Raw genomic sequence first — 24,864 nt, 5'->3', positions numbered from 1 at the left:
ATTCCTCTACTGTAATTTTCTTTTTTCCTAATTATTTATCGTTAGTAATAGTAGTAGTAATCGACAAATTCATTATATTCATTGGGGTACATTTCGATTTATTTATTTATTTTTTTTTTTTTAGTTATTGCAATTCCTCTACTGTAATTTTCTTTTTTCCTAATTATTTATCGTTAGTAATAGTAGTAGTAATCGACAAATTCATTATATTCATTGGGGTACATTTCGATTTTTTGTATTTCTTTTTTTTTTAGTTATTGCAATTCCTCTACTGTAATTTTCTTTTTTCCTAATTATTTATCGTTAGTAATAGTAGTAGTAATCGTCAAATTCATTATATTCATTGGGGTACATTTCGATTTTTTTTTTTTTTTTTTAGTTATTGCAATTCCTCTACTGTAATTTTCTTTTTTCCTAATTATTTATCGTTAGTAATAGTAGTAGTAATCGACAAATTCATTATATTCATTGGGGTACATTTCGATTTTTTTTTTTTTTTTTAGTTATTGCAATTCCTCTACTGTAATTTTCTTTTTTCCTAATTATTTATCGTTAGTAATAGTAGTAGTAATCGACAAACTCATTATATTTATTGGGGTACATTTCGATTTTTTTTTTTTTCAATTGCTCTCCTGTAACTTTCTTTTTTCCTAATGGTAAGCTTCATTTTGTTATCATTTTCAGTACACGTCTTTTTTATATATCTTCTTTTTCTGTGTTTTTTCTTCTCGTAGTTTTTTTTTTTTTTTTTTTCTATAACTCGTCTAAAGTAAACTGCGTGGCTTTCATATGTATGTCACTGTTTATGCTTTTTTGAATTCCATATTTTATATATTTTTTTCTCGTCCTTTCTCTATGTCTAGCTGTCAGTATATATATTTTTCTTATTATTTAAAGTGAACTGTAGGTGACTTCTGGGCAAACTTTTTTTTTATTTATACCTTTTTTTATTTATGTTTCTCTATATATTTTTCTCGTAACATTTTTCCGTGTATCTACCTCGACTGAAAAAGAACCTTCCCACCTTTATAAATATTTTGAAGTAATGACTAAATAATAATGATAATAATAATAATAATAATAATAATAATAATAATAATAATAATAATAATAATAATAAAATCCAGGTACTCAAGCCTTCAACTTTATACATACCTGGTAAGAAGAGAAGCATCGCCGTTATGGTTTAGTAGATGAACAACACGAAAACGGTCGGCACTTTAGCGAATGAGGAGCACCGCGGGAGAAAAGATAAATAAATAGGAGATGAGGAAGAAAGGAAAGCCTGCCTGATGGAAACGCATACCTGACTTTACACAATCACACACGTATTACAAAAGACTCGCTATTTATTGTTTACATTTTTTTACAGCAAATGAGTCAGTTCAAGGGCATAAAAAAAGGAAACAATAATGGAAAAAAAAAAGCCCGCTACTCACTGCTCCTAAAAAGAGTTAGAGGAGTGGCCGAAAGAAAGGTCAATTGCTCCGTCACCCACGCGTTGAAGGTTACCAATAGCGTCAGAGGTAACGTTATTTCTTTCATCACCGTTCACAGGAGGAAGATAGATACAAGAAAGACACTAATAACGAATAAAAAATTGGGGAGTTTAAGGAAGAGGAAGAGGAGGAAGAGAAGACAGGGAGGCTGAAAAGGGTACCAAAAAGGGAAGAGATAAGGTAGAGAGAAGAGAAGACCAGCTAGATGGGAAGGTTGATTGGTGGGAGCAAAAAGAGGAATGGAAGATCAAAGTGGAGATTACAAGTTTGAAAAGGTCGTGAAAGGGGAAGAAGAGGGTAGAAGGAAGGAAAACAAATTCAAGACATACATTTGATAAGGCACGGTGGGAGAAAGTGAGCCGATACAAGGAAAACAAATTCAAGTCTTCCTCAAACTATATTTAGCATTAGTTAGACCTCATCTTGACTATGCGGTTCAGTTCTGGTCACCTTACTATAGAATGGATATCAAAATGTTAGAATCGGTGCAGAGGAGAATGACTAAGATGATTCAGGGTTGAAACTTGCCATACGAGGGAAGACTCAAACAGTTAAACTTGCATTCTCTAGAAAGGCGAAGGGTGCGTGGAGACATGATCGAGGTTTATAAATGGATGAAGGGCTTTAATAAGGGAGACATTCATAAGGTTTTGTTGGTAAGAGAACCGGGTAGGACACGAAGTAACGGATTTAAACTGGATAAATTCAGATTCAACAGGGACATAGGCAAAAATTGGTTTACTAACAGGGTGGTGGATGAGTGGAATAGGCTTAGCAGTCATGTGGTGAGTGCCAATACAATTGTCACATTCAAAAATAGACTAGATAAATTCATGGACAGCGATATTAGGTGGGGTTAGATACACGGGAGCTTAGGGTCAAAGGAGCTGCCTCGTACAGGCCTACCGGCCTCTTGTAGACTCCTGCGTTCTTATGTTCTTATGTTCTTATTTGATAAGGCACGGTGGAAGAAAGTGAGCCAATACAGGGAAAACAAATTCAAGACATACATTTGATAAGGCACAGTGGAAGAAATTGATACGATACAAAGACATTCCATGCAGATTAAAAACGTATCCTGTTTAGATTACAAAGGCATATTCCATTTAGAGTTTTTTTTTTACAGCTAAGGAGGCAGCTCAAGGACAAGAAAAAGAAACTGTAGAAAAAAAGACCGCTAATCGCTGCACGCACAAATTACAAGATATATTTCATTTAGATTACAAAGCTGTATTCCACTTAGATTATATTACTGCCGCCGTTACAAACTTAAGCATCAGGACTAAAGGAATTACTAAAAAAAAAAATCATTGCCTCCTTGGTGTATAGAGAACTCCGAGGAAAGCGGATAACTTGAATAAGCAACGAGAGATGGGAAGGAAGCGATGTACTCGTATAAGTAAGAAAATATATATCCCGAATTTGCGCTGGTCATGAAACAAAAAGGATAAAGAAAAACATATTGTCTCCTTGGGTTCTTGAGAGCAGCAAGGAAAGTAAGCCATTCGATAAGAAACAAGACCAAAAAGGATAAAGAAAACATATTGTCTCCTTGGGTTCTTGAGAGCAGCAAGGAAAGTAAGCCATTTGATAAGAAACAAGAGCCGAGGAGGAGAAAGACCTGTGGGAGAGCAGAAAACTCCTACAAGTATATCCTGCAATATTGAGGTTAAAATGAAAATGAAAATGGTGCCTTGGGTTTTCCGAGAGCATCAGGGGAAATATATAATGAGATAAGGAGCTACAGATGAGGGAGAAAACCTGAGGAAAATAGGAAATATAAAAATACGAGTTCACGTTATAATATTCAGACTACAAAAATAAAAATAAAATCGCCAGAGAGAAAGGGAGCAAGCATTAAGGCAGGTAAATAAATAATGAAACACCAAAGAACCTGTGAAATATATAAAGATAGATAAATAAGAGAGAGAGAGAGAGAGAGAGAGAGAGAGAGAGAGAGAGAGAGAGAGAGAGAGAGAGAGAGAGAGAGAGAGAGAGAGAGAGAGATTATGTGATACCAAAATGTCTTCTCCTTTCGCCTCACTTTCCCTCGTTATAGATGTGTTTCCTATTTCTTCCTCTTTGTCCACCTCGCTCGGCTCTGTGTGTCTTCTCCGCTCAGTCCTTTTCATCTTTTCCCCTTTCCTTTTTCTTTTTCTCTGAAGTCTTTTTTTTTTGCAATTTTCCCATCTCGTCGATTTTCTTCTATTCCTTCTTTTCTCTTCTTTCACTTTCACGACCTTTTCAAACTTATAATATCCACTTTGATCTTCCATTCTTCTTTTTTCTTTCTATTTCTATAATACCAATCAACCTTCCCATCTATAGTTAATCTTCTCTTCCTTCTACTTTCTTTCTTCCCTTTTCAGTACCTTTTTCAACCTCCCTGGCTTCTCTTCCTTTTCCTCCTCCTCCTCTCTTCCTTAAACTCCCCAATTTATTTTTCAGAACCTTTTACAATCTCCTTATCGCCTCTTCAGTTTTTTTTTCTTCCTTCTCTATTTCTTCTTTTCCTTCTATATCCCACTTCCATTTATCAGCATTTTCTCAGTCTCCTCATCAATTTCATCAGTGCTTAATTTTTTCAGAACTTTTTACAATCTCCTTATCGCCTCTTCAGTCTTTTTTTCCTCCTTCTCTTCTTCTTCTTCTTTTCCTTTTATCCCACTTCCATTTATCAGCATTTTCTCACTTTCTTCATCTCATCCTCGGGTCTTCCTCTCTTCGTTCTCGTCATTACTTGCTCCGTCTCCCTCATTTTCCTCCATCCTCTTTTCCTTTTATCAATCTTCTATTCTTCTATCTATCTTCTATTCTCTTTCCCTCTTGCCCCACATTCCTGATTATCATATGTTATTTTTAGTGCCTCTCTCCATTATGTCCTTTCTCCGACCTTCTTTCCTCTTCCATGCTCAGTACCTCCTCCTTCATCATGTCCCTCGTTCCTCATCATCACATGTCCTCTTTATCACCTCTCCCCACACGGTTACTGCGACGCGCCATCCCTCCAACCGGTAAACCCATTTTCTCCTCTTTTTCCCCAGCTAAACACACTCCCTACTTCTTTTCCCCAGTTAAATCCATTCCCTTCCTCCCTCCATCACCTGTAAACCCATGCCCTTCCTCTCCACCACCTGTAAACCCATTCCCTATCTCCCTCCACCACCTGTAAAACATTCCCTACCTACCTCCACTACCTGTAAACCCACTCCTTCTAAAACAACACCTAAATGAACCCACTCCCTCTCTCCTTCACCCACATAAACACTCCCAACTTCTCTCCACCTAAACCCACTCCCTCCCTCTCTCTCCACCTCTAAGACCAACCCACTCTCTACCTCTCCACCACCTAAACCTATGAGCTCCCCTTCTTCACCACTTAAACCCACCCCCCTTCTTCTCCCCACCACAACCAACCCACTCAGCACCTCTCCTTCTCTCTCCGTACCCTAAGCACCCTCTGATTGCCTTCCAGATCCACACGTCTTTGGTGAACGGGCGGCCGGGGGCTCCAGGACCATCAAAGCAGCTGTTGGAGTTTACGGAGGCGAGATATGTGCGACTGAGGCTGCAGAGGATACGAACGCTGCACGGCGACCTCCAAGGAAGAGATGCTCAGAACGACGCCTCTGTGACCAAGTGAGAGGGAGAGGGGGAGAGGGAGAGGGAGAGAGAGATGAAACGATAATGTGGGGAAAAGCAATATGAGAGAGAGAGAGAGAGAGAGAGAGAGAGAGAGAGAGAGAGAGAGAGAGAGAGAGAGAGAGAGAGAGAGAGAGAGAGAGAGAGAGAGAGAGAGAGTGAGAAATAAATGAACTTCCACAAAATTTAATGGAATCACTAACAGAGAGAGAGAGAGAGAGAGAGAGAGAGAGAGAGAGAGAGAGAGAGAGAGAGAGAGAGAGAGAGAGAGAGAGAGAGAGAGAGAGAGTCACACTAAATCAGATAGTTCATGAACTCATGCACTCATATTTATGTTGAGAATTACTATGACGGATAAGAAAACTGTTAATGAGTAAAATAAACAAAAGAAAAGTGAGAGAGAGAGAGAGAGAGAGAGAGAGATTGATTGATTGATTGATTGATTGGCCTCAAGGTAGTTACATAGATTATTTTACACATTGTCTTTAAAAGCCACTAGTCCATTGAGCCGTAGCTCTCTTATGGACTACATGTTATATATATTTATATATAAGTGAGCATAACAGGTGCGACAAGGTCTCTCAAAAATATATTAAAGATTGCAAAAAAATTAAGTATGGCTAACTCAGAATGCATACTATATACATGTGCACACCAATACAAAATTAATGAAAATAGGCTTTTGTTCCTGATTAATAGAACAAAGTGATAATACTAATACTAATAATAACAATAACAATAGCAACAAAAATACTACTAACAGTAATAATAGTTTCATAACAATATCACTAATAATAATGATAATAACAATAAAAAAAAATAATAATGACAAACATGATAATAATGAGACATGATAATAATGATAGACATAATAATGATAGACATGATAATAATGATAGACATGATAATAATGATAGACATGATAATAATGATAGACATGATAATGATAGACATGATAATAATGATAGACATGATAATAATGATAGACATGATAATAATGATAGACATAATAATAATGATAGACATAATAATGATAGACATAATAATGATAGACATGATAATAATGATAGACATGATAATAATGATAGACATAATAATGATAGACATGATAATAATGATAGACATGATAATAATGATAGACATAATAATGATAGACATGATAATAATGATAGACATGATAATAATGATAGACATGATAATAATGATAGACATGATAATGATAGACATGATAATAATGATAGACATAATAATGATAGACATGATAATAATGATAGACATGATAATAATGATAGACATAATAATGATAGACATGATAATAATGATAGACATAATAATGATAGACATGATAATAATGATAGACATGATAATAATGATATGATAATAATGATAGACATGATAATAATGATAGACATAATAATGATAGACATGATAATAATGATAGACATGATAATAATGATAGACATAATAATGATAGACATGATAATAATGATAGACATGATAATAATGATAGACATAATAATGATAGACATGATAATAATGATAGACATAATAATGATAGACATGATAATAATGATAGACATGATAATAATGATAGACATAATAATGATAGACATGATAATAATGATAGACATAATAATGATAGACATGATAATAATGATAGACATAATAATGATAGACATGATAATAATGATAGACATGATAATAATGATAGACATAATAATGATAGACATGATAATAATGATAGACATAATAATGATAGACATGATAATAATGATAGACATGATAATAATGATAGACATGATAATAATGATAGACATAATAATGATAGACATGATAATAATGATAGACATGATAATAATGATAGACATAATAATGATAGACATGATAATAATGATAGACATAATAATGACAGACATGATAATAATGAGACATGATAATAATGATAGACATGATAATAATGATAGACATAATAATGATAGACATGATAATAATGATAGACATAATAATGATAGACATGATAATAATGATAGACATAATAATGATAGACATGATAATAATGATAGACATGATAATAATGATAGACATAATAATGATATACATGATAATAATGATAGACATAATAATGATAGACATGATAATAATGATAGACATAATGATAGACATGATAATAATGATAGACATGATAATAATGATAGACATAATAATGATAGACATGATAATAATGATAGACATAATAATGATAGACATGATAATAATGATAGACATAATAATGATAGACATGATAATAATGATAGACATAATAATGATAGACATGATAATAATGATAGACATAATAATGATAGAAATAATAATGATAGACATGATAATAATGATAGACATAATAATGATAGACATGATAGACATGATAATAATGATAGACATGATAATAATGATAGACATAATAATGATAGACATGATAATAATGATAGACATAATAATGATAGACATGATAATAATGATAGACATAATAATGATATACATGATAATAATGATAGACATAATAATGATAGACATGATAATAATGATAGACATGATAATAATGATAGACATAATAATGATAGACATGATAATAATGATAGACATGATAATAATGATAGACATAATAATGATAGACATAATAATGATAGACATGATAATAATGATAGACATGATAATAATGATAGACATGATAGTAGTGACAGTAGTAACGCACAATAATAATAATAATAATAATAATAATAATAATAATAATAATAATAATAATAATAATAATAATAAAATCATAATAGTGATACTGATCCTGAACATTACTATTACATATTCTAATAGTAGTAGTAGTAGTAGTAGTAGTAGCAGTGGTAGTAGCAGTAGTAGCAGTGGTAGTAGCAGCAGTGGTAGTAGCAGTAGTAGTAGCAGTAGTAGTAGCAGTAGAGAAGGGAGGGAAAGGGGGAAGGAGAAGGATAGGGTGAAAGCATAGCAGGCACTCTTTAACATGCCTTAATGTGAGGTAGTTAAGGTATATATTTCACTGAAAAATATTAAGTATAATTACCATGTAACAATGAAAATAAATTTCTTTTAAATGAGACTAAATTATCATTATTTAGAAGGGACTGAGCCAAGTTATTCCAGTTTTTTGATCCCCGTGAGAGAGAGAGAGAGACTGGCTGAGAAATAACAAAAGGATTCGGTTCACGAGTTATTATGATGAAATTTACAAGTCATATGAAACGTTTGACTCCCCCACTCGAAACTAAAAGGCAAAGGCTCAGGACGGAAGCTAATGGAAACGTTTGTAAAAGGTTAAGTCATGCGGGGGAGTGAAGCAGGCTGATGATGATGATGGTAGTTTATATATATATACCTACAATTTAATCTGTTACCTTATGCATTTTTCTCTGATTTCCTGTATTTTAACGTGATTTTGATACGATGCAGTTTTTTTTTTTTCTAATGCATATAAAATCTTTGAATATTAACGATTTATTTCTCTTTTTTTCTTCATTTCCTTTTTTTCTCCTATTTACCTTTTTGTTGTATTTAATATATATTCATTTTCGTTTGATGTTTATTCTATTTTATCTTCTTTTATCTGACTTTTTGTATATGTATATCAGATAAATCCGTTAGCACATAATCGTTTTTTTTTTTTATTATATTTTTATTCATTTATTTATTTGTAATTGTCCATCTACGCATTCCTCTACTCATCTTTTTTTTTTAGTTTCCTTCCTCACCGTCTCCTCTTCCTTTCCCTCTTTCTCTTCATTTATTTTCATTTTTTCCTCTTTTTCTCATTATCTTATTATTATCTTCTATTGTCTTCTTTTCACACATTGTCTACCTCTGCTTGTCTATCTCATTCAACCTATCTATCTATTTATCTATCTCTCTACATCTATCAGTCTATCTATCTATCTATTTACATCTATCAATCAATCTCCATTCATCTTTCAATTAAGTTGTCATCGTTTGAAGTTTTATGTTATTTTCTCGTTATTGACATTTCATTAGGCTTCAGTTCACCGGGAAATCGATGCGGCCGCTCCGTGATTTGGGCGTTCATTTGACGGGTTTGTCAGTGCGAGTTTTTTTTTCACTTGATAAATCTGATGGGAAGAACAAATACCTTTTTTTCCCCCAGAGAGATTGAGTGTTTTGATCTTTTTACTGCGTGGATTAATGTTTGTTTTCCTCTCACTCGGTTTATCTATCTATTAATCTCTCCGTCCCGCTATCTATCTATCTGTATGTCTATTTATTTATCTATCTATCTCGCACCCACAGGAGGTATTTCTACTCCATCAAGGACATCAGTATCGGCGGCAGGTGTGTTTGTAATGGTCACGCTGACGACTGTGAAACGGGGAACCAGGTAAGTCAGTCTCTCTCTCTCTCTCTCTCTCTCTCTCTCTCTCTCTCTCTCTCTCTCTCTCTCTCTCTCTCTCTCTCTCTCTCTCTCTCTCTCTCTCTCTCTCTCTCTCTCTCTCTCGTTTATTTGTTTCATGTTCATCCTACCATAAAAACTGGAAAAAAATAATAATGATAATAAAAGAAATATAAAAATATCCTCCATATTATTTTTTTCAGTCAGCGCGTCATTACAGAAAAATAACAATAACAATAAAAATAACGATGAAAGCCTTCCCTATGTCGGGTTTTTTTTTCAGTCGGCGCGTGTTTATATAGTAATAATAATAACGATAAATATAAAAGCCTTCGCAATGTCGTTCTTTCAGTCACTGCGTTGATACAATAGAATATAACTCTGTATCTATGTTTCAATCTATCATTCCTTGTCCTCTTCTGCTCCGTTATCTTCTGCCTCCTCCTCCTTCCCCTGTTGTTCCTCCTTATTATCTTCTGTTGTCTCCTTTTCAACATCTACTTCTGCCTGTCTACCAATAATAATAATAAAGTCTTCCCCACGTCCTCCTTGCAGTTCCCGCGTTGTTCCTGCGTCCATAATACGTGCGGGGACAGCTGCGATACCTGCTGCCCCCTCTACAACCAGCAGCCGTGGCGCGCCGGGAACTTCAGCGACGGCGGGGCGTGCGAGCAGTGCCAGTGCTTTGGTCACGCAGACTCCTGCATCTACGACCCGGAGGTGGCCAGCAAGCGGCTCTCCCTCAATACCAGGTGAGTTGCCCGTATAGATCTCCGTTTTCTTTGTTGTTTTCTGTGCGTTGAATCTATTGCTTTTTCATTACCAGGTTTTGTTGTTTTCGTTACTATTATGAATTTGTTTCTTTATAGGTTTGTTTTTGTGTATTTTTTAATGGTTATGTTATGGCTTTGCTCAGTTTTTATTTCACGTCTAACGTCAACGTACTCGTAACACACACATCCATATAAATACCAAACATGTCACACTAACACTGACGCATACAAGCACTCATACTTTCCACGCACCATACGTGACTGGGACAGTTTCCCTCAACAGATTTTAGACTGCGGTACAATAGACTCATTCAGAAAACAAATACACGTTCACTTGTCACCACAACACACCAACTAACAATAACACTGATTCACTTCCCTCCCCTGCACACTCGGCTCCCCCCAACAGCCAACACAAATATGCGTGTTATGAGAGAGAGAGAGAAGTACGCTCCGAAATGAGTCTCCGGAAGATGAAACATTTATAATAAACTCGACAAATTTCATGTTCCAAATCCCTCACATCGTACCTCAGCAAGCTCATTATACGGTCTCTGGGTACCTCACCTTGCGTGGTATATGAGATGCGTTAATGACACCTTGTATTATGTAAGCTAAAGTTGGCGGCAAAAGTTGAGCTACGCGTTGCCTCGGTGCTCATATCCGTGTCAGTGACCCTTAAGCTTGTGGTGTGTTCTTCCTTGGTCCCGCTACCCTGTGACCTGGCCAGCGTGACATCCGAGTTGTTGTTTTTCTGTTTGTTTTGTTTTTTACAGCAAAGGAGACAGCACAAGGGCTCAAAAAAAAGGAAACAATAAAAGAAGCCCGCTATTCGCTGCTCCTGAAAGAATATATGAGTTACCGCAGTTTCTTTTCCCGGGTTTCCCAAGTGTTCATTTTTTGACCAACTCGAAAATAAAGATGAACAGCTGGATGAGTGAGCTGGGTTCCGACTTCCCAAGGTCTGGATTCGAACCCTGAACCCGCGAATTCGTCAATAGAAAATAATGACGGAATACAGACCCTTATAAACCGTCATTTTCGTAATTTCTGACCGATAACTATAGCAAAAACAAACAAACAAACATCAATAAATAGGAGTTTTAACGGTAACTTCAATTTTCTATCGTTATTTGTGTAGGTACGAGAGTTTGAGGCTTGAAAGTAATAAATACAATGTGGTGAATACGATAATCTGGCAACGCTACCCTCGTCCTCCGCAGGGGCGAGTATGATGGCGGCGGCGTGTGCGTGGCCTGCAGGGACGACACCGAAGGCTACAATTGTGAAAAGTGCGTTGCCGGCTTCTACAGACCCCAGGTAGGTTACGTGTGTCTGTGTGTGTGTGTGTGTGTGTGTGTGTGTGTGTGTTTACCGAGATGTATTTAACTAGTAATATACATCGAATAAGCTCTGTGTGTGTGTGTGTGTGTGTGTGTGTGTGTGTGTGTGTGTGTTTACCGAGCTGTATTTAACTAATTGTAATATACAGAAAATAAGCTGTGTGTGTGTGTGTGTGTGTGTGTGTGTGTGTGTGTGTGTGTGTGTGTGTGTGTGTGTGTGTGTGTGTGTGTGTGTGTGTGTGTGTGTGTTTACCAATCTGTATTTAACTAATTGTAATATACAGGAAATAAGCTCTGTGTGTGTGTGTGTGTGTGTGTGTGTGTGTGTGTGTGTGTGTGTGTGTGTGTGTGTGTGTGTTTACCAATCTGTATTTAACTAATTGTAATATACAGGAAATAATGTGTGTGTGTGTGTGTGTGTGTGTGTGTGTGTGTGTGTGTGTGTGTGTGTGTGTGTGTGTGTGTGTTTACCAATCTGTATTTAACTAATTGTAATATACAGGAAATAATGTGTGTGTGTGTGTGTGTGTGTGTTTACCAATCTGTATTTAACTAATTGTAATATACAGGAAATAAGCTCTGTGTGTGTGTGTGTGTGTGTGTGTGTGTGTTCTTACATATTCCATAATGCATATATATTTTTTTAACGTAATTAGATCACTAGAACAACGTCCCAGGTGTGATCACATTATATCATGTAATATAATTTCCTAAACCTGTGTGTGTTGAATATAATAATAATGAATAATAAATAATACATCAGTGGAGAGATAATTACATTCACATATAATCACAAACAGTAAATTAATAAAAGTGCTCAAGTAAAAACAAAAAGGGCCTGAAATATGTATATGATGAAATAATCTTTTTAATTTAATATTAGTTTGCTGTTTTTGAAAACGTAATCTGACAATGCACAATAGAAAAAATACATTAAATATTGCTTAAGTACATCGGTGTATGGGAGATGGTGGGTCCCTCCTGCACCCTCGACAGTGACCAAACACAACATTTATACTATATCAGGCTCTTACACAGTCTTTATGTTCACGGTCACCTCCCCAACACCCTCGGGCGGAGTGGAAAAATTTGGGCGGCTTTTCCGATACCCTACGCCCCTGTCCACCCACCAGGGAATGGGTACCAGGTATTAATCGGGCGTTGTGTCCCGTCTCCTGAGATCTGTTCCCTTCTCCTATAATTCCTTCTCCTTCTGTCTCTCTCCGGCATATGACCACAGATGTTGCGCCGACTAAACGAAACTTTCAAGCTTCTTTTTCCCAACACCTTTAAATTCTTTCTACCTCTCCCAAATGCCTAACCTGTGTCTGTTTTGTGCTCGGCCTCCCACACAGTCTTTGCCTTCCACTGTCTACTTCCACATCACCCTTTACTCCCTTCTACCTCCTCTAACCTGTGCCTGTTCTGTCCCTGTCCTCCTTCACTTTCCTTCCCATCTACTGTCCATCTCCACTACACACTCTAAATCCCTTCTATACCTCCTCAACGTGTAACCTGTTTTTAATCTATGCCTGGCCTCTAACACATTCTTTTCTTCCACCGTCCACCCCCACGACACCCTTTAAATCCCTTCTGGTTCCCCCTAACGCCTATCCTATTCCTGTTTTGTGCTTGCCCCTGTTCTGTCCGTGGCTTCCTATATATTATTTTCCTTCATCGCCCCCCTCAACAACACCCTTTAAGTCCCTTCTGGCTCCCCCTAACGCCTATCCTATGCCTGTTTTGTGCCTGTCCCCGTTCTGTCCGTGGCTTCCTCTATATTCTTTCCCTTCATCGGCCCCCTCAACAACACCCTTTAAGTCCCTTCTACCTCCCCTAACGCTGAACCTGTGTCTGTTCTGTGCCTGGCAGGGCGTGGCACCCGGCGCAGAACGCCCGTGCCGCCCGTGTGCCTGCTCGGGGCCTGGCAGCACCGGGGGATGTGTGCCTGACGATTCGCAGTTCAACCTCGGCCTCTTCCCCGGCGCCTGCATCTGTAAGGAGGGATTCCACGTGAGTAGCGGGCGAAGGAGAGGGTTGTGTAGCCTTTAGTTTCGGTGGAGTTCTTCTCTGTTGTTGTTGATGTCCCAGGAGATGTTTTGTTGTAGTTTCTTTTTGTTTGTGTGTAATTGTGCTGTTTAGTTACTGTTCCTGAAAAAAAAAGCATCACACAGTTCTGTAGTTTAAGTTTGGGAGGAGTTGTTTTTTATTGTTATTGTCCCCAGAGAAGTTTCGTTGTTCTTCGTGATTATGTAATTGTGTTGTTTTACTGTCCTTCGAAAATTCATCTCACGGGATTATAAACAGAGCGTGCGCCTTCTTCTCTGGCCGTGAAATAGGCTATGGGAAGACTTCGGGTTTTGCTTTGGCTCGAAAAAAGCCGTCAAATACTTATAATGCACTTATAATGCACCGGTAAAACGAGGAAAGCAAAGTTATAAGTGAGACTTGTGAGACTTTGATAAGGTAAATAGATGGTCATCGTGAAACTAAGGAAGCAGGCGCGAATTGACCAGGCCTCAGATTTTCTTACTGATAGAAGTATACCAAAAGATGCCCATACTGTTAAAAAAAAGTATACATAATAGTAGAAAATGCCCCCCAAAATGTTCGCATTGGTGGAAAAATATCAGAAAATGCTCGTACTGCTAGAAAAAAAAAGAAGCCTGTACTGGTAGAAAATGCAGAAAAATGTTTGTAGTGGTAGAAAAAACAAAAAAAAATGATCGTACTGGTAAAAAAATAGTGCTAAAAATGCTCATACTGGTAAAAAAAAACTGCTTAAGATGTCCGTATGGTAGAAAAACAACAAAAAAATGCTCGTATTTGTTGATAAGATCCCCCAAAATACTCGTACCGGTAGAAAATGTCGATAAACACTCGTGCTTGTTAAAAAAAATTAAAAATTCAAAAGGACACGAAATATAACTAGAAGTGTAGTTATTCGTCATGACTTTATAGACTTTAAAAAAACTCCCACTCACTTTTTTCATTATTATTATTATTTTACAACAAGGGACACGGCTCAAGGGGAACAAAAAGAATGTGGAAAAAAAAAAAGCCCGCTACTTGCCGCTCCTACGACAGACGATTGTATAGAGTGACCAAAAGGAGAGGTTGTTTTTTTCATGACTATAAAAGATCGGTTCGTGGCGGAGCAATCACCTATGACCAAAAAACAGACCACCAATCATCTCTGTAACAATACATATTAATTCTCCTCAATGCTTCCTCCCAAACGCTGCAAGTGCTGGTGATTGTATAGATGAAGTCCATCCACCGTGGTTTCTCTAATAGCTTTACAGTATAACCTTTGCGTGTATAATCTCGTACCTACTCGCTTATAACAGGTGTTGGTTATCATGATTGTCGACGCTACCCTTGAGAGAAGTTCATTTTCTATTACCGTTAAAAGACGAAGAAGAAGAAAAAAAGATCGAATCCTAATTTCCTGCAGGTTTAGTAACGTAAAAGTTGGTTAGAATTTTCTCAGCGCTGCCTTGTTTGTAGGAAGAAAAAAATACTAAAACCTGTCTTGCTGATGTCTAGCTACTAAGAAGGAGGAGGAGAAGGAGGGGAAATAGGGAAAGGAGAAGAAAAGGAAAGAGGAATAAAAGCAGGGGGAGTAGAAAAAAGATGAGAAGAAGGAGGAGAAGGAAAAAGAGGAGGGAGATGAGGAAAAGAAGGAGGAAGATGAGGAAAAGGAGTAGGAGGAGGATAAGAAAAGAGGGGAAAGAGGAGTAAATTAAAAGGGGAGAAGGAGGAAAAGATGAAGGAGGAGGAGGAGGAGGAGACAGGAGAAGCAAATATGTAACTAAAATGTTTCAAGGTGCGAGACACAACTAAACCAAACAAGGGAAAAAAAAGAAAGCGAGTAATGAAAAGGAACGAAGAAGTGAACCTACGTGCGCAAATCTATGCAGGTAAAGATCATGCAAGAAGATCGAGAGAAGCCGGAAAGAAACGCGAAGAGGGTAACTATGCTATTCTTTTCCAGGGCCCGCGCTGTGACCGCTGCGAAAAGGGCTACCGCCGCTACCCCGCCTGCGAGCCTTGCCCCTGCGACCGTGCCGGCTCCAAGGGTGACGAGTGCGAGGGCGACTGTGACTGCAAGGTGAAAGAGAGAGAGAGAGAGAGAGAGAGAGAGAGAGAGGCAATCAGACAGACATTTCTCGTTCTTTTCTTAGTCTTCCTTCTCTTCCTTTCATCCCTTCTGTGACCAGCCTGGTGAGGGAGGTAATTGGAGAAGGGAGGAAGAAAAAGAGAGGAGGGGAGAGACAAACACATACGAGAGAGAGAGAGAGAGAGAGAGAGAGAGAGAGAGAGAGAGAGAGAGAGAGAGAGTTATTATCCCCAGGTAACAGTCATGAAGGAGGTTGTCATGCATGCAGGTGAATGATTAGTTTTTCATAGCCACATTAAAGTTTTCTAGTTTTCTCTTAAAATTTAGACCTGAAATACGAACGTTTAACCATTTCACTGCATTGTTCAAAGTGCAAAATAGTAAGTATTGGAAGCCGAGCAAGTGATTCTGATGAGTCAGGAATGGGGAGGGAAGTGATTACAGAGTTAAAAAAAAAAAAAAAAAAACGGGATAACTGGAGGCTTCACCGATGCTTCAGTTGATGATTCAGTGACGCACTCAACACGTGTAGGTCTTCATCTAGGCACTAAACATTATCCTCAGCCTCTAAACTAAATACAGTAATCTCCCAAATTTCATACATAAGCAGTCGATAGTGCTAAATGAAAACATGTCATGGTAAATGTAGTCAGACCGTATCAGCAGGAGGCAGGTCTGGAACTTTTGTTGGGAATATTGTCGAAACTCTTTGTATTGTTGAAGGTGAGACGTTTTGTGTGTGCAGTGTAGCATTAAGATAGGTTAGGTGTTATCCTGTGTGTGCAGTGGTGGGGCCGGAATTCGTAAACAGCGGCTTGAAGGCAGTAACCAAGCCGGACAGACCATAGGTGAGCATTGCCGGGTCAGCCAGCGCCCCGTCTGTAAATTCAAACTCATCCTTTCTGAAAAATTATACTTTATATCAAACAAACCATTATAGTGTTCTTTATTTATATGTGCTACTAGTTCCCCTCTGATTTTTTGTGTATGTTTAAATTACCTAGAATACCCCAGTCCTAACCCAACCTCCCAGTCAGTCATTAGTCATTGATCATTAAATGCTCCTAGTAAGTGTGCTTCAAGAATGTGACTTTATATCCTACTAACTAATATCTTCCTTACTGATATTTTGTTTTCTCTGGCATGTGTTTGAAAAGTCCCTTATCATTTTTTTTTTTTTTTAGTAGAAAAGGAATTTTGAGGGTATTTTTTATTCTTCAGCCCATGATCTGTCTCCTTTACCATAAAAGAATAATTGCAAGTCCCTTTTTTCCCCTCACCTCAATGCATTACCTGCAGGAGAATGTGGTCGGCCCTCGCTGTGACACCTGTGCGCCCGGCCACTTCCACCTGGATGCCCGGAACCCTGTTGGCTGCACTGCCTGTTACTGCAATGGCGCCACCACCGTCTGTGAGGCCGCCAAGCTGGCCGTCTACACAGTATGTTACCCCTGTTTGTCTTGATTTTATGGAAGAGAGCCTTTGTGGGGTCTGCCTCCAGTTCTGCACCAGCATTTTTCAGAATCACTTACCCCCAAAATTATATCTCTTCTTTACCCCAGTGATTCCCAACCCTCTTGCAGTCACTCCTACTCGGCTGTTCATCCTCCATTATTGAGTTGATATTTGAGTGCCTGGGGAAACCTGAGAATAAGGTAAACTGTGGTAACCCAGATGTCACACGTGTCATGCCCCGAGATTTTATTTTCTCTTTTTCTATTTCCTCTCTTCTTCAACACGACCTCTGTGTGTATCGAAACACACAAGAAATTAATCAAGACCAGAAGAGGGTATTCGCCGGCTGTCTGGAATTGAACCCGTGACCAGCGTGACTGTGTACCCTACCGAGTCGGCCAAAGAGGAACCCCGCTGGCTAAGTGGGTTATGGGAGGCTCATCATCAGGCATAGTCGCCGCACTACACATGTACCCTGCGTCTTGTAGTAACGAGTTCTTGCCCAACAGAGCCTCAAGGGGCAATGAGAAGGAGATGAGAACCAAAGCCATGCACAGCTATAGTGTATACCCCTAGCTCTTCCCTTTCACTACCTCATGACCGTTTTCTTAACCCCCACAGGTGTTGGAGCGGGCCAACTGGCAGGTGACAGACTTGCTGCGTCGGCGGGTGGTGGTGGCGGTGCACGAAGAGAACGACGTGAGGATCGCCCACGACGAGATGTCCCGCTTCAACTCCTACTACTTCCTGGCGCCTCAGGAGTACCTTGGCTCCAGGTAAATGATGTGTTTTGGGGATGTGACAACCGAGAAAACCACAGAAGCCAAGCACAGCAAAAAAGATCTTGTAGAAAGTCCAAAGAAAAATTGTAAAATAATCTACTTTGTGCTGTAGCTGAAGGTGCTTGATCATCTGTATCTTCATATACATGGACTTAATCATTTAACCCCCTTCCCCCCCCCCTCCCCCAGTCATCTACTAAATTATACTCTACTTCTCACCGCAGCCCACCTTCCCCCAACACCTTTACGCCCTAACTACAACAGCAGGGGCAGAGAACCTAGTAGTTTAATGCCTCATATACTTAAAATTTTCACTCCTTGATATTTATATTTTTGTGTATTTTTCTCATTTTGGTTTTAAATTAGATATTTTGCTCTTATACATGCTTTATTTTTTTTTTTATATATATATATATTCTCTTGTCCCATAAAACGAATTCTGGAATGTTTCAATTTGTGTGTATTCTTGAGGTAATTGTCCAGTCAGACTTTATTCAATGTCTGAGTCTGATGTAGTTTATCTGAGATGTGAATAGCATGTCACGTTCTTCCTTTTCTATTTCTTCTTCTTCTCCCATGATGCCTGGCTCTCAGACTGTTATCAAGTTATTCCTATGCATAACTAATTTTCCAAGGAAGCTTTAGCCAATCATCTGTGTGTCTTGTTTCCTTTAGGGTCTGAATGACACCTTGCATTATTTGGCCTCCTTTCCCTTCCCAGGATGACTTCGTACGGCCAGACCCTGAAGATCAAGGTGTCGTGGGTCCAGCTGAGAGGAGACACGTCTGGCCAGGCCACGCGCTGCCCGGATGTCATTATTGAGGTATGCAGAGCCAGACTACCGTGCACTAAGGGAAGCAAAATTTGACTGTGTACCCATATAATTCACAACACAATACTGTATAAGCCATGTAGTATCAGGACACCTCTCCTCCCGAAATTGACCTCTCTTTCGGCCACCTCTTTTGATTCTTTTTATAGGAGCAGCGAGTTGCGGGCCTTTTTTATTATTGTTTCCTTTTTTTGTGCCCTTGAGCTGTCTCCTTTGTTGTAAAAAAAAAAAAGTAATCCTAGAAAAAATTGGGGTAGGCCACTAGAAGATCAGATAATTCAAAAGACTTATTAACCCGGTATCAGCAGGGATCATGTTTCTTAATAGTCCCTCTAAGCAAGAAATATGAGAAAAATCACCACTCACACAAACCATTTCATAATATATATCAATTCATTTGTGATCAGTTTATGCATCATCTGTTTTTGGGGATTTATATCATGGCACAAATTTGGCCAGTCACTGCTACACGGTAAAGCCACAAATTTGGCCCATCGCTGCTACACGGTAAAGCCACAAATTTGGCCCATCGCTGCTACACGGTAAAGCCACAAATTTGGCCCATCGCTGCTACACGATAAAGCCACAAATTTGGCCCGTCGCTGCTACCGGGTTAATTCTACCAGGAGTCACAGCAAATAGCAGGCCTGCAGATCATGTTAGAGGCTTGTGTACTTAATTTAACCTCCTTTTCAGGGCGCTGGGTATCGCATCGCTTATGGAGACAATGTGTACCGGAGACTCAAGTCCACCGTCCTGGAGATTCCTCTGTATGAGCATGGATGGTTCCACTTCCCTAAGGTATGCTCGTAAATGTCGCATGCTTAATCCTCTTCTCTCTTCCTCTTGCATTTTATTTTCTTCCCCTCTTCTCTCAGTCTTCTTCCTTTTAATTTCCCTTAATAGTATAGCACATAGTAACAATGAGCTCGTAGGTTTTATAGCTCACAGAGAGTAGTGTTATGTCTAGTCTTCATTATTCTGTTAACATATGTAGAGGTGCTGCATCCTTGTGAAAAAGAGTGATATGTCTATTCAGTGGAGGTTGTCATAAAGCCTCGTGTTTTCTGTCTTTGGTTTTCTTTATGTAGAGGCCAGTAAGTTTTGAATATCACCATCAGCCCTCTCCACAAATTGAGTCTTAAAGTAATTGGATTTTAATTTATCGGCACAGTTAAGGTCATCATCCTCCTCCTCCTCATCATCATCATCGTTTAACGTCCATTTATTCCCTGTGGTGGGGTTGGATGGGATATGAGCCTTCTCCACTGTTGCCGGTCCATAGCCATTTCTTCCGTGATGCTCAGCCTCCTCATATCTCAAATCTCTCCAAAGTCACTCTTGTTTTCACAGCATTTCATCTTATTTGGATAACCCTTTTGTCCTGTTGACTGATGAAATATAAATGCTTTTAGGTTTTGTCTATACAGTAAGTGGTGATGTGCCTGCTGTCTGTTTTTTATTCTATGTTTGAACTTTTCCCTTTATTAACATGCAAAGGAAAGGTAAGCCAAATGAGTGAGCAGGCTAGTAACCAAATATTAGCTAGCAAATTAACCCGTCCGTTGCGATTGGCACGGATTTGGCCTTCACTGGTAGCGTGGTAACATATTGTCCCAGGTCTTTCTCTGCCTCTGTGGTGGATAGTGGAGTGCTTCCCATGTGGTATTGGTGCGCTGGATATCCCCTCCCAAGGTGCAGGACTTTACATTTTTCTTCACTGAATTGTAGCAGCCACTTTTTGTTCCGCTCCTATAGCTTGGTGAGGTCTGACTGTAGGAAATCCGCCATCTAGGGGTTAAAAGTACGAGGAACGCAGGAACTATGGCAACCCAGCTTCCAATTTGTTGTCCTCCTCCTCCCACCTTTACCTGCACAACATTTTACCTCCACAGGACCTGTCAGACATAGGACCCAACACCAAGTCCAAGCAGTACAAGGGCCGGGCGGTGACCAGGCGGGAGATGATGGAGATCCTCAGCTCCTTTGAGAGTCTGATGATTCGAGCGAGGTTCCACACTGTCCAGATTGAAGGGATGTGAGTACAGTACCTGCCTGTGACCCTTGAGGAACCCTTTTGAGAACGCCTGTAATGTCATTTTCTTGGGGTCTTCTGTATTTATCATTATGTTTTAGTTGGTGTTATTTTCTTTGGGTTTTCTGTATTCCATCATTCCATATATTCTGAATTCTGTCAAAAGAAATAGTGGATATGTAGGTTAGGAGGCAAGAGTTCAAGTATACAATAAAAAGTTTCTGTTGTATGAGAGAGATATCAAAGTCCATACAAAAGTTGCGTCCCTTGATGCATATGTGAATTGAAAAGTTAAACAATCCGATATACTACTGCTGTCGAAAAATTGTCTCATTGCATACGGAGAGTTGAGGCAAAACTTAAGCCATACATAATAAAGTTCTTATTGTGTGAAAAATAACTAAGCTATAGATGTGTGAACTGTAAGCAAATATTAAACCACAATACAAATCTCTTAACTGAAAGAGATTAAACCGTTACAGTATCTCCTTTCTTCATTAAAAAGCATGATCATTTTCTATGGCACTCATGTGACGTTCAGGCATCAGTTTAACTTGATAATATACATCTCTGTTGTTTGAAAGAGGAATTAAATCTCATACAAAATTATTTCAATACATGTGCACCTTCCCCAGCCTGCATGACGTGATCCTGGAGTACGGGGCAGAGGGCACGGCCACACTGGTGACGGGGGCCGTGGAGCGCTGCAGCTGCCCCCCAGGTGAGCAGGGCAAGGGTGGTACACATGCCTTTATTGTGGTGTGTGATCCTCCTTCTGTAAAGAGGCTATTACGCTGGGGAAATTTTCCATGGGTCTCCAGTCAAACCACGATTTCCGCTGGCGTGGTTCTCATTTGTTTCTTGTCATTGCTGCTGCTGCTGATGGTGAGTAATACCGTCGTTCCTCGGTGAAATCTACCATAGCTTTGGAAGATTGTGGACACGTCAGAAAACCGCGGAAATATGAGAACCACGCTAGCGGAAATCGTGGTTTGACTGAAGATCCACGGAAAATTTGCCCAGTGTAATAGCCCCTTAAATCATCCCAAGGTAGACTGGGGTTATCACAGTGGCATGATCTTCCTGTCAAGGATTTTTTTATTCCAGTGTGGGCTTCATTCATCCTAAGTTAGTCAAATAAAACCCTGACCCATAGATTTCTAGATTTCTCTGCACCATAAAGGTACCAACATATTGAAAGAATACCGAAACAGATAGAGATTTAATTTTTTCTTCATAATTTTTCCTTTTGGTTATGTAAATTCAGACATTTGGGAAGAACATTTCCAGATAGGTAGCTTTTTCTTTTGCTCATGATCATTCCTCTTGTTATGCAAAGTCAGTGACAGAAACATTGTATAAAAATAATGAGAAAGTTGTGTGTATCATCCTCAGGCTTCACTGGGCTGTCCTGCGAGAGCTGTGAGCCAGGCTACTGGCGCGTCAACAACACCATCTTCGGGGGAGAGTGTCGGAAGTGTGACTGTAACGGCCACGTGGACACCTGCAACCCTTACACCGGGGCCTGTGGGGTAGGTGGCTCATGATGCTCTCTGACATTTGTGCTGCTAGTGATCTGAAACTCCTGTAACCTGCAGAGCATAAAACAAGAATGTATATCAAATCAGAAGCACTAGTATGGCTACTCAGCTTACTTTTAATAGTTGTTGTGGAAGACTGTTGATTATGAGCATTAATATAAACCCATTCGGTAATGATCTGGATACTCTTCTTGTCCTGTCAGCCTTGCCCTGCTGATGGTAGTGTCCCATTAAGGCACCAAAAGCACGGTCAAGTTTTTTCTATACACTTGCCAGCCTTTACTGGTGCCAACTGCCTTAACACAAGCTATGCAAGGTGTCCATTTCTAGCTGAGACACTTCATAAGCCTTTTGTTACAATAGGGAAGCAATTTAAGGGAAAAAAGGAGGAAATACAAAAGCCCCCAATGGTGGTTCTCCTGCATATAGTGTGTAGTGAGAATCCCAAGACAGAGAGGCCAGAATAATTTGGAGAGGTGTTGTGATGCTCCCTCTTCTCATCAAAGCTTTTGCCTACATATCAGAAGTAAAGAAGTAATGTATACACTCCAGTAACAATTATGAAGAGAGTCAGTGCCTCAGAATCAACTGTTTGTTTTCTTCACCACCTCAGGAGTGCAAACACAACACGGTTGGCCCACGCTGTGAGCGCTGCGCTGCCGGCTTCTTTGGGGACGCCACCCTTGGGACACCCGATGCCTGCCAGCCCTGCGAGTGCCCGCTGCCCCTCGGCTCCAACCACTTCACCCCAAGATGTGTGCCGGACCTCGACCTTGGGGGCTACAAGTGCCAGTGCCGGACAGGCTACACTGGACCCAAGTGTGAGAGGTGAGGGAGGATAGATGTCACCCAATACTAGCTATATTTATTTCTTTTCTAGTGTATTTACAGGCTGTAATTTGAGTATGGTATAGGGAACATAATATTTACAATTACCACACATTTGCCTTTCCTTAAAAGTTAAAAAACTAAATAAATTGAGATTTGAGCGTGTTGTAGTAGACAATATTTTAAGTACTCGCTTTTTTGGAAGCACAGACTACTGAAAAAATGGCTCACCTGCATCTGTCATCATCCCCAGGTGTGCTGATGGGTACTTTGGCAACCCTTTCAAGCCTGGTAACTACTGCCAGCCCTGCGAGTGTAATGGGAACCTTGACCTGCGTGAGCCGGGCACCTGTGACTCCCAGACCGGCCAGTGCCTCAAGTGTACGGGCAACACGGCCGGCTGGCACTGTGAACGCTGCAAGGAGAACTACTACGGGGACGCCAGCAGGTCAGTCAGGGCTCGGCTCACTCCTGACCTTACAGACACATGTGAAAGTCAACCCTAGGACTATGATGTGTTTGAATGAGGAGGAAGGCTTTTTTTTTTCACAAGTTATGGAGTGTCTCTATTTTCATTTGTTATCTGTTTATATTTTCATAGGAGAGAGTATTGCTTGCTCCGGTATTACGTGAGTGGCATTGAGCTAGATTGAGTACTGTTTGATCAGCTGTGTATTCTGAGTCAAGCTATGATAACAACACTATTCTTTCCCAGTCAACTTAGCCCAGCACTGGAATGTATTTAAATGTGTTCTGCATGAGTGTATTATTGTTTTTTTTATTCTCCCACACAGAGGTCAATGCCTGAGCTGTGGATGCCATGAACGAGGGTCACTCTCCCCGCGCTGTGACCCCACGACGGGACAGTGCCAGTGCCGACCTCTCTTTGCTGGGCGGCAGTGTGACCGGTGCAGGGTGAGTACTGGCACGGGTCTCCTCTGTGTCCCGTGCTGCTGCTGTGGGAGGGACTAAAAGGGTCTTATACCATTCTTTATTGTCTTTATCTTTTTTCTTATTTCCTTTCCCTGGTCTTCTTTGTCTTTATATTGTTTTAATCTAGGGTTCAAATCCACTTGCCTGAGCTCTTATTCATTGACAGCATAGTACATCTGTCAATGAAATGGCTAGTAATTAAAGGGTAAAACCATGGCTGTTGAATTAGGGTAAATCTATAGCTATAATTCCACCTTCCTTTCCTTCTCCCCCAGAGAGGCCACGGGGGTGTGAACGAGGGCTGCCCGCGGTGCCAGTGTGACCCCGAGGGATCCACCAGCCAGATCTGTGACCCCTTCACCGGCCAGTGTCCCTGCAAGCCGGGTAGGTCACATATACTCTAACTGAAGGTCATAGTTACTTAACACCTAGCTTGCTACTTGCATTATTACATACAGCCCTTGTGAAGTATTGACATTTATTTAGTTTTTGTGATAAGAGGAGGCAGACCAACCCAAGGCCATATAGAAATAATCACAATACATAGGAGGATTTCTTTCAAGGTGAGATTGTGTGTTTTATTTTCCCTTCAATTTTTGCTTTTGTTTATAATGGTTTGTCTGGTAAAAGTTCTTTATTTTTTGTTTATTTCCCTTTGAAGTTTTCTGAATT

The 24,864-nt window shown here is 39.5% G+C and overlaps 1 protein-coding gene across 4 annotated transcripts in view; it reads left to right on the top strand.

Annotated features, from left to right (window-relative positions):
• The window catches only part of LOC126996126 (laminin subunit alpha-1-like), a 213,020-nt gene that overhangs the window by 77,589 nt on the left and 110,567 nt on the right, over positions 1-24,864 (top strand). For all 4 annotated transcript variants that reach the window (XM_050856332.1, XM_050856331.1, XM_050856330.1 and 1 more), the window contains exons 5-21: positions 4,975-5,138; positions 9,447-9,534; positions 10,102-10,298; positions 11,543-11,639; positions 13,535-13,675; positions 15,660-15,776; positions 17,085-17,225; positions 17,862-18,016; positions 18,744-18,846; positions 19,552-19,656; positions 20,751-20,893; positions 21,526-21,611; positions 22,286-22,422; positions 23,045-23,259; positions 23,513-23,707; positions 24,054-24,174; positions 24,468-24,576. In XM_050856332.1, the coding sequence (XP_050712289.1) occupies positions 4,975-5,138; positions 9,447-9,534; positions 10,102-10,298; positions 11,543-11,639; positions 13,535-13,675; positions 15,660-15,776; positions 17,085-17,225; positions 17,862-18,016; positions 18,744-18,846; positions 19,552-19,656; positions 20,751-20,893; positions 21,526-21,611; positions 22,286-22,422; positions 23,045-23,259; positions 23,513-23,707; positions 24,054-24,174; positions 24,468-24,576 (2,314 nt within the window). The remainder of the gene's footprint in view (positions 1-4,974; positions 5,139-9,446; positions 9,535-10,101; positions 10,299-11,542; positions 11,640-13,534; positions 13,676-15,659; positions 15,777-17,084; positions 17,226-17,861; positions 18,017-18,743; positions 18,847-19,551; positions 19,657-20,750; positions 20,894-21,525; positions 21,612-22,285; positions 22,423-23,044; positions 23,260-23,512; positions 23,708-24,053; positions 24,175-24,467; positions 24,577-24,864) is intronic.

This window comes from Eriocheir sinensis, chromosome 9, assembly GCF_024679095.1.
Source record: "Eriocheir sinensis breed Jianghai 21 chromosome 9, ASM2467909v1, whole genome shotgun sequence".
Lineage (NCBI taxonomy): Eukaryota > Metazoa > Arthropoda > Malacostraca > Decapoda > Varunidae > Eriocheir > Eriocheir sinensis.
This window is presented reverse-complemented; position numbering and strand designations above follow the sequence as displayed.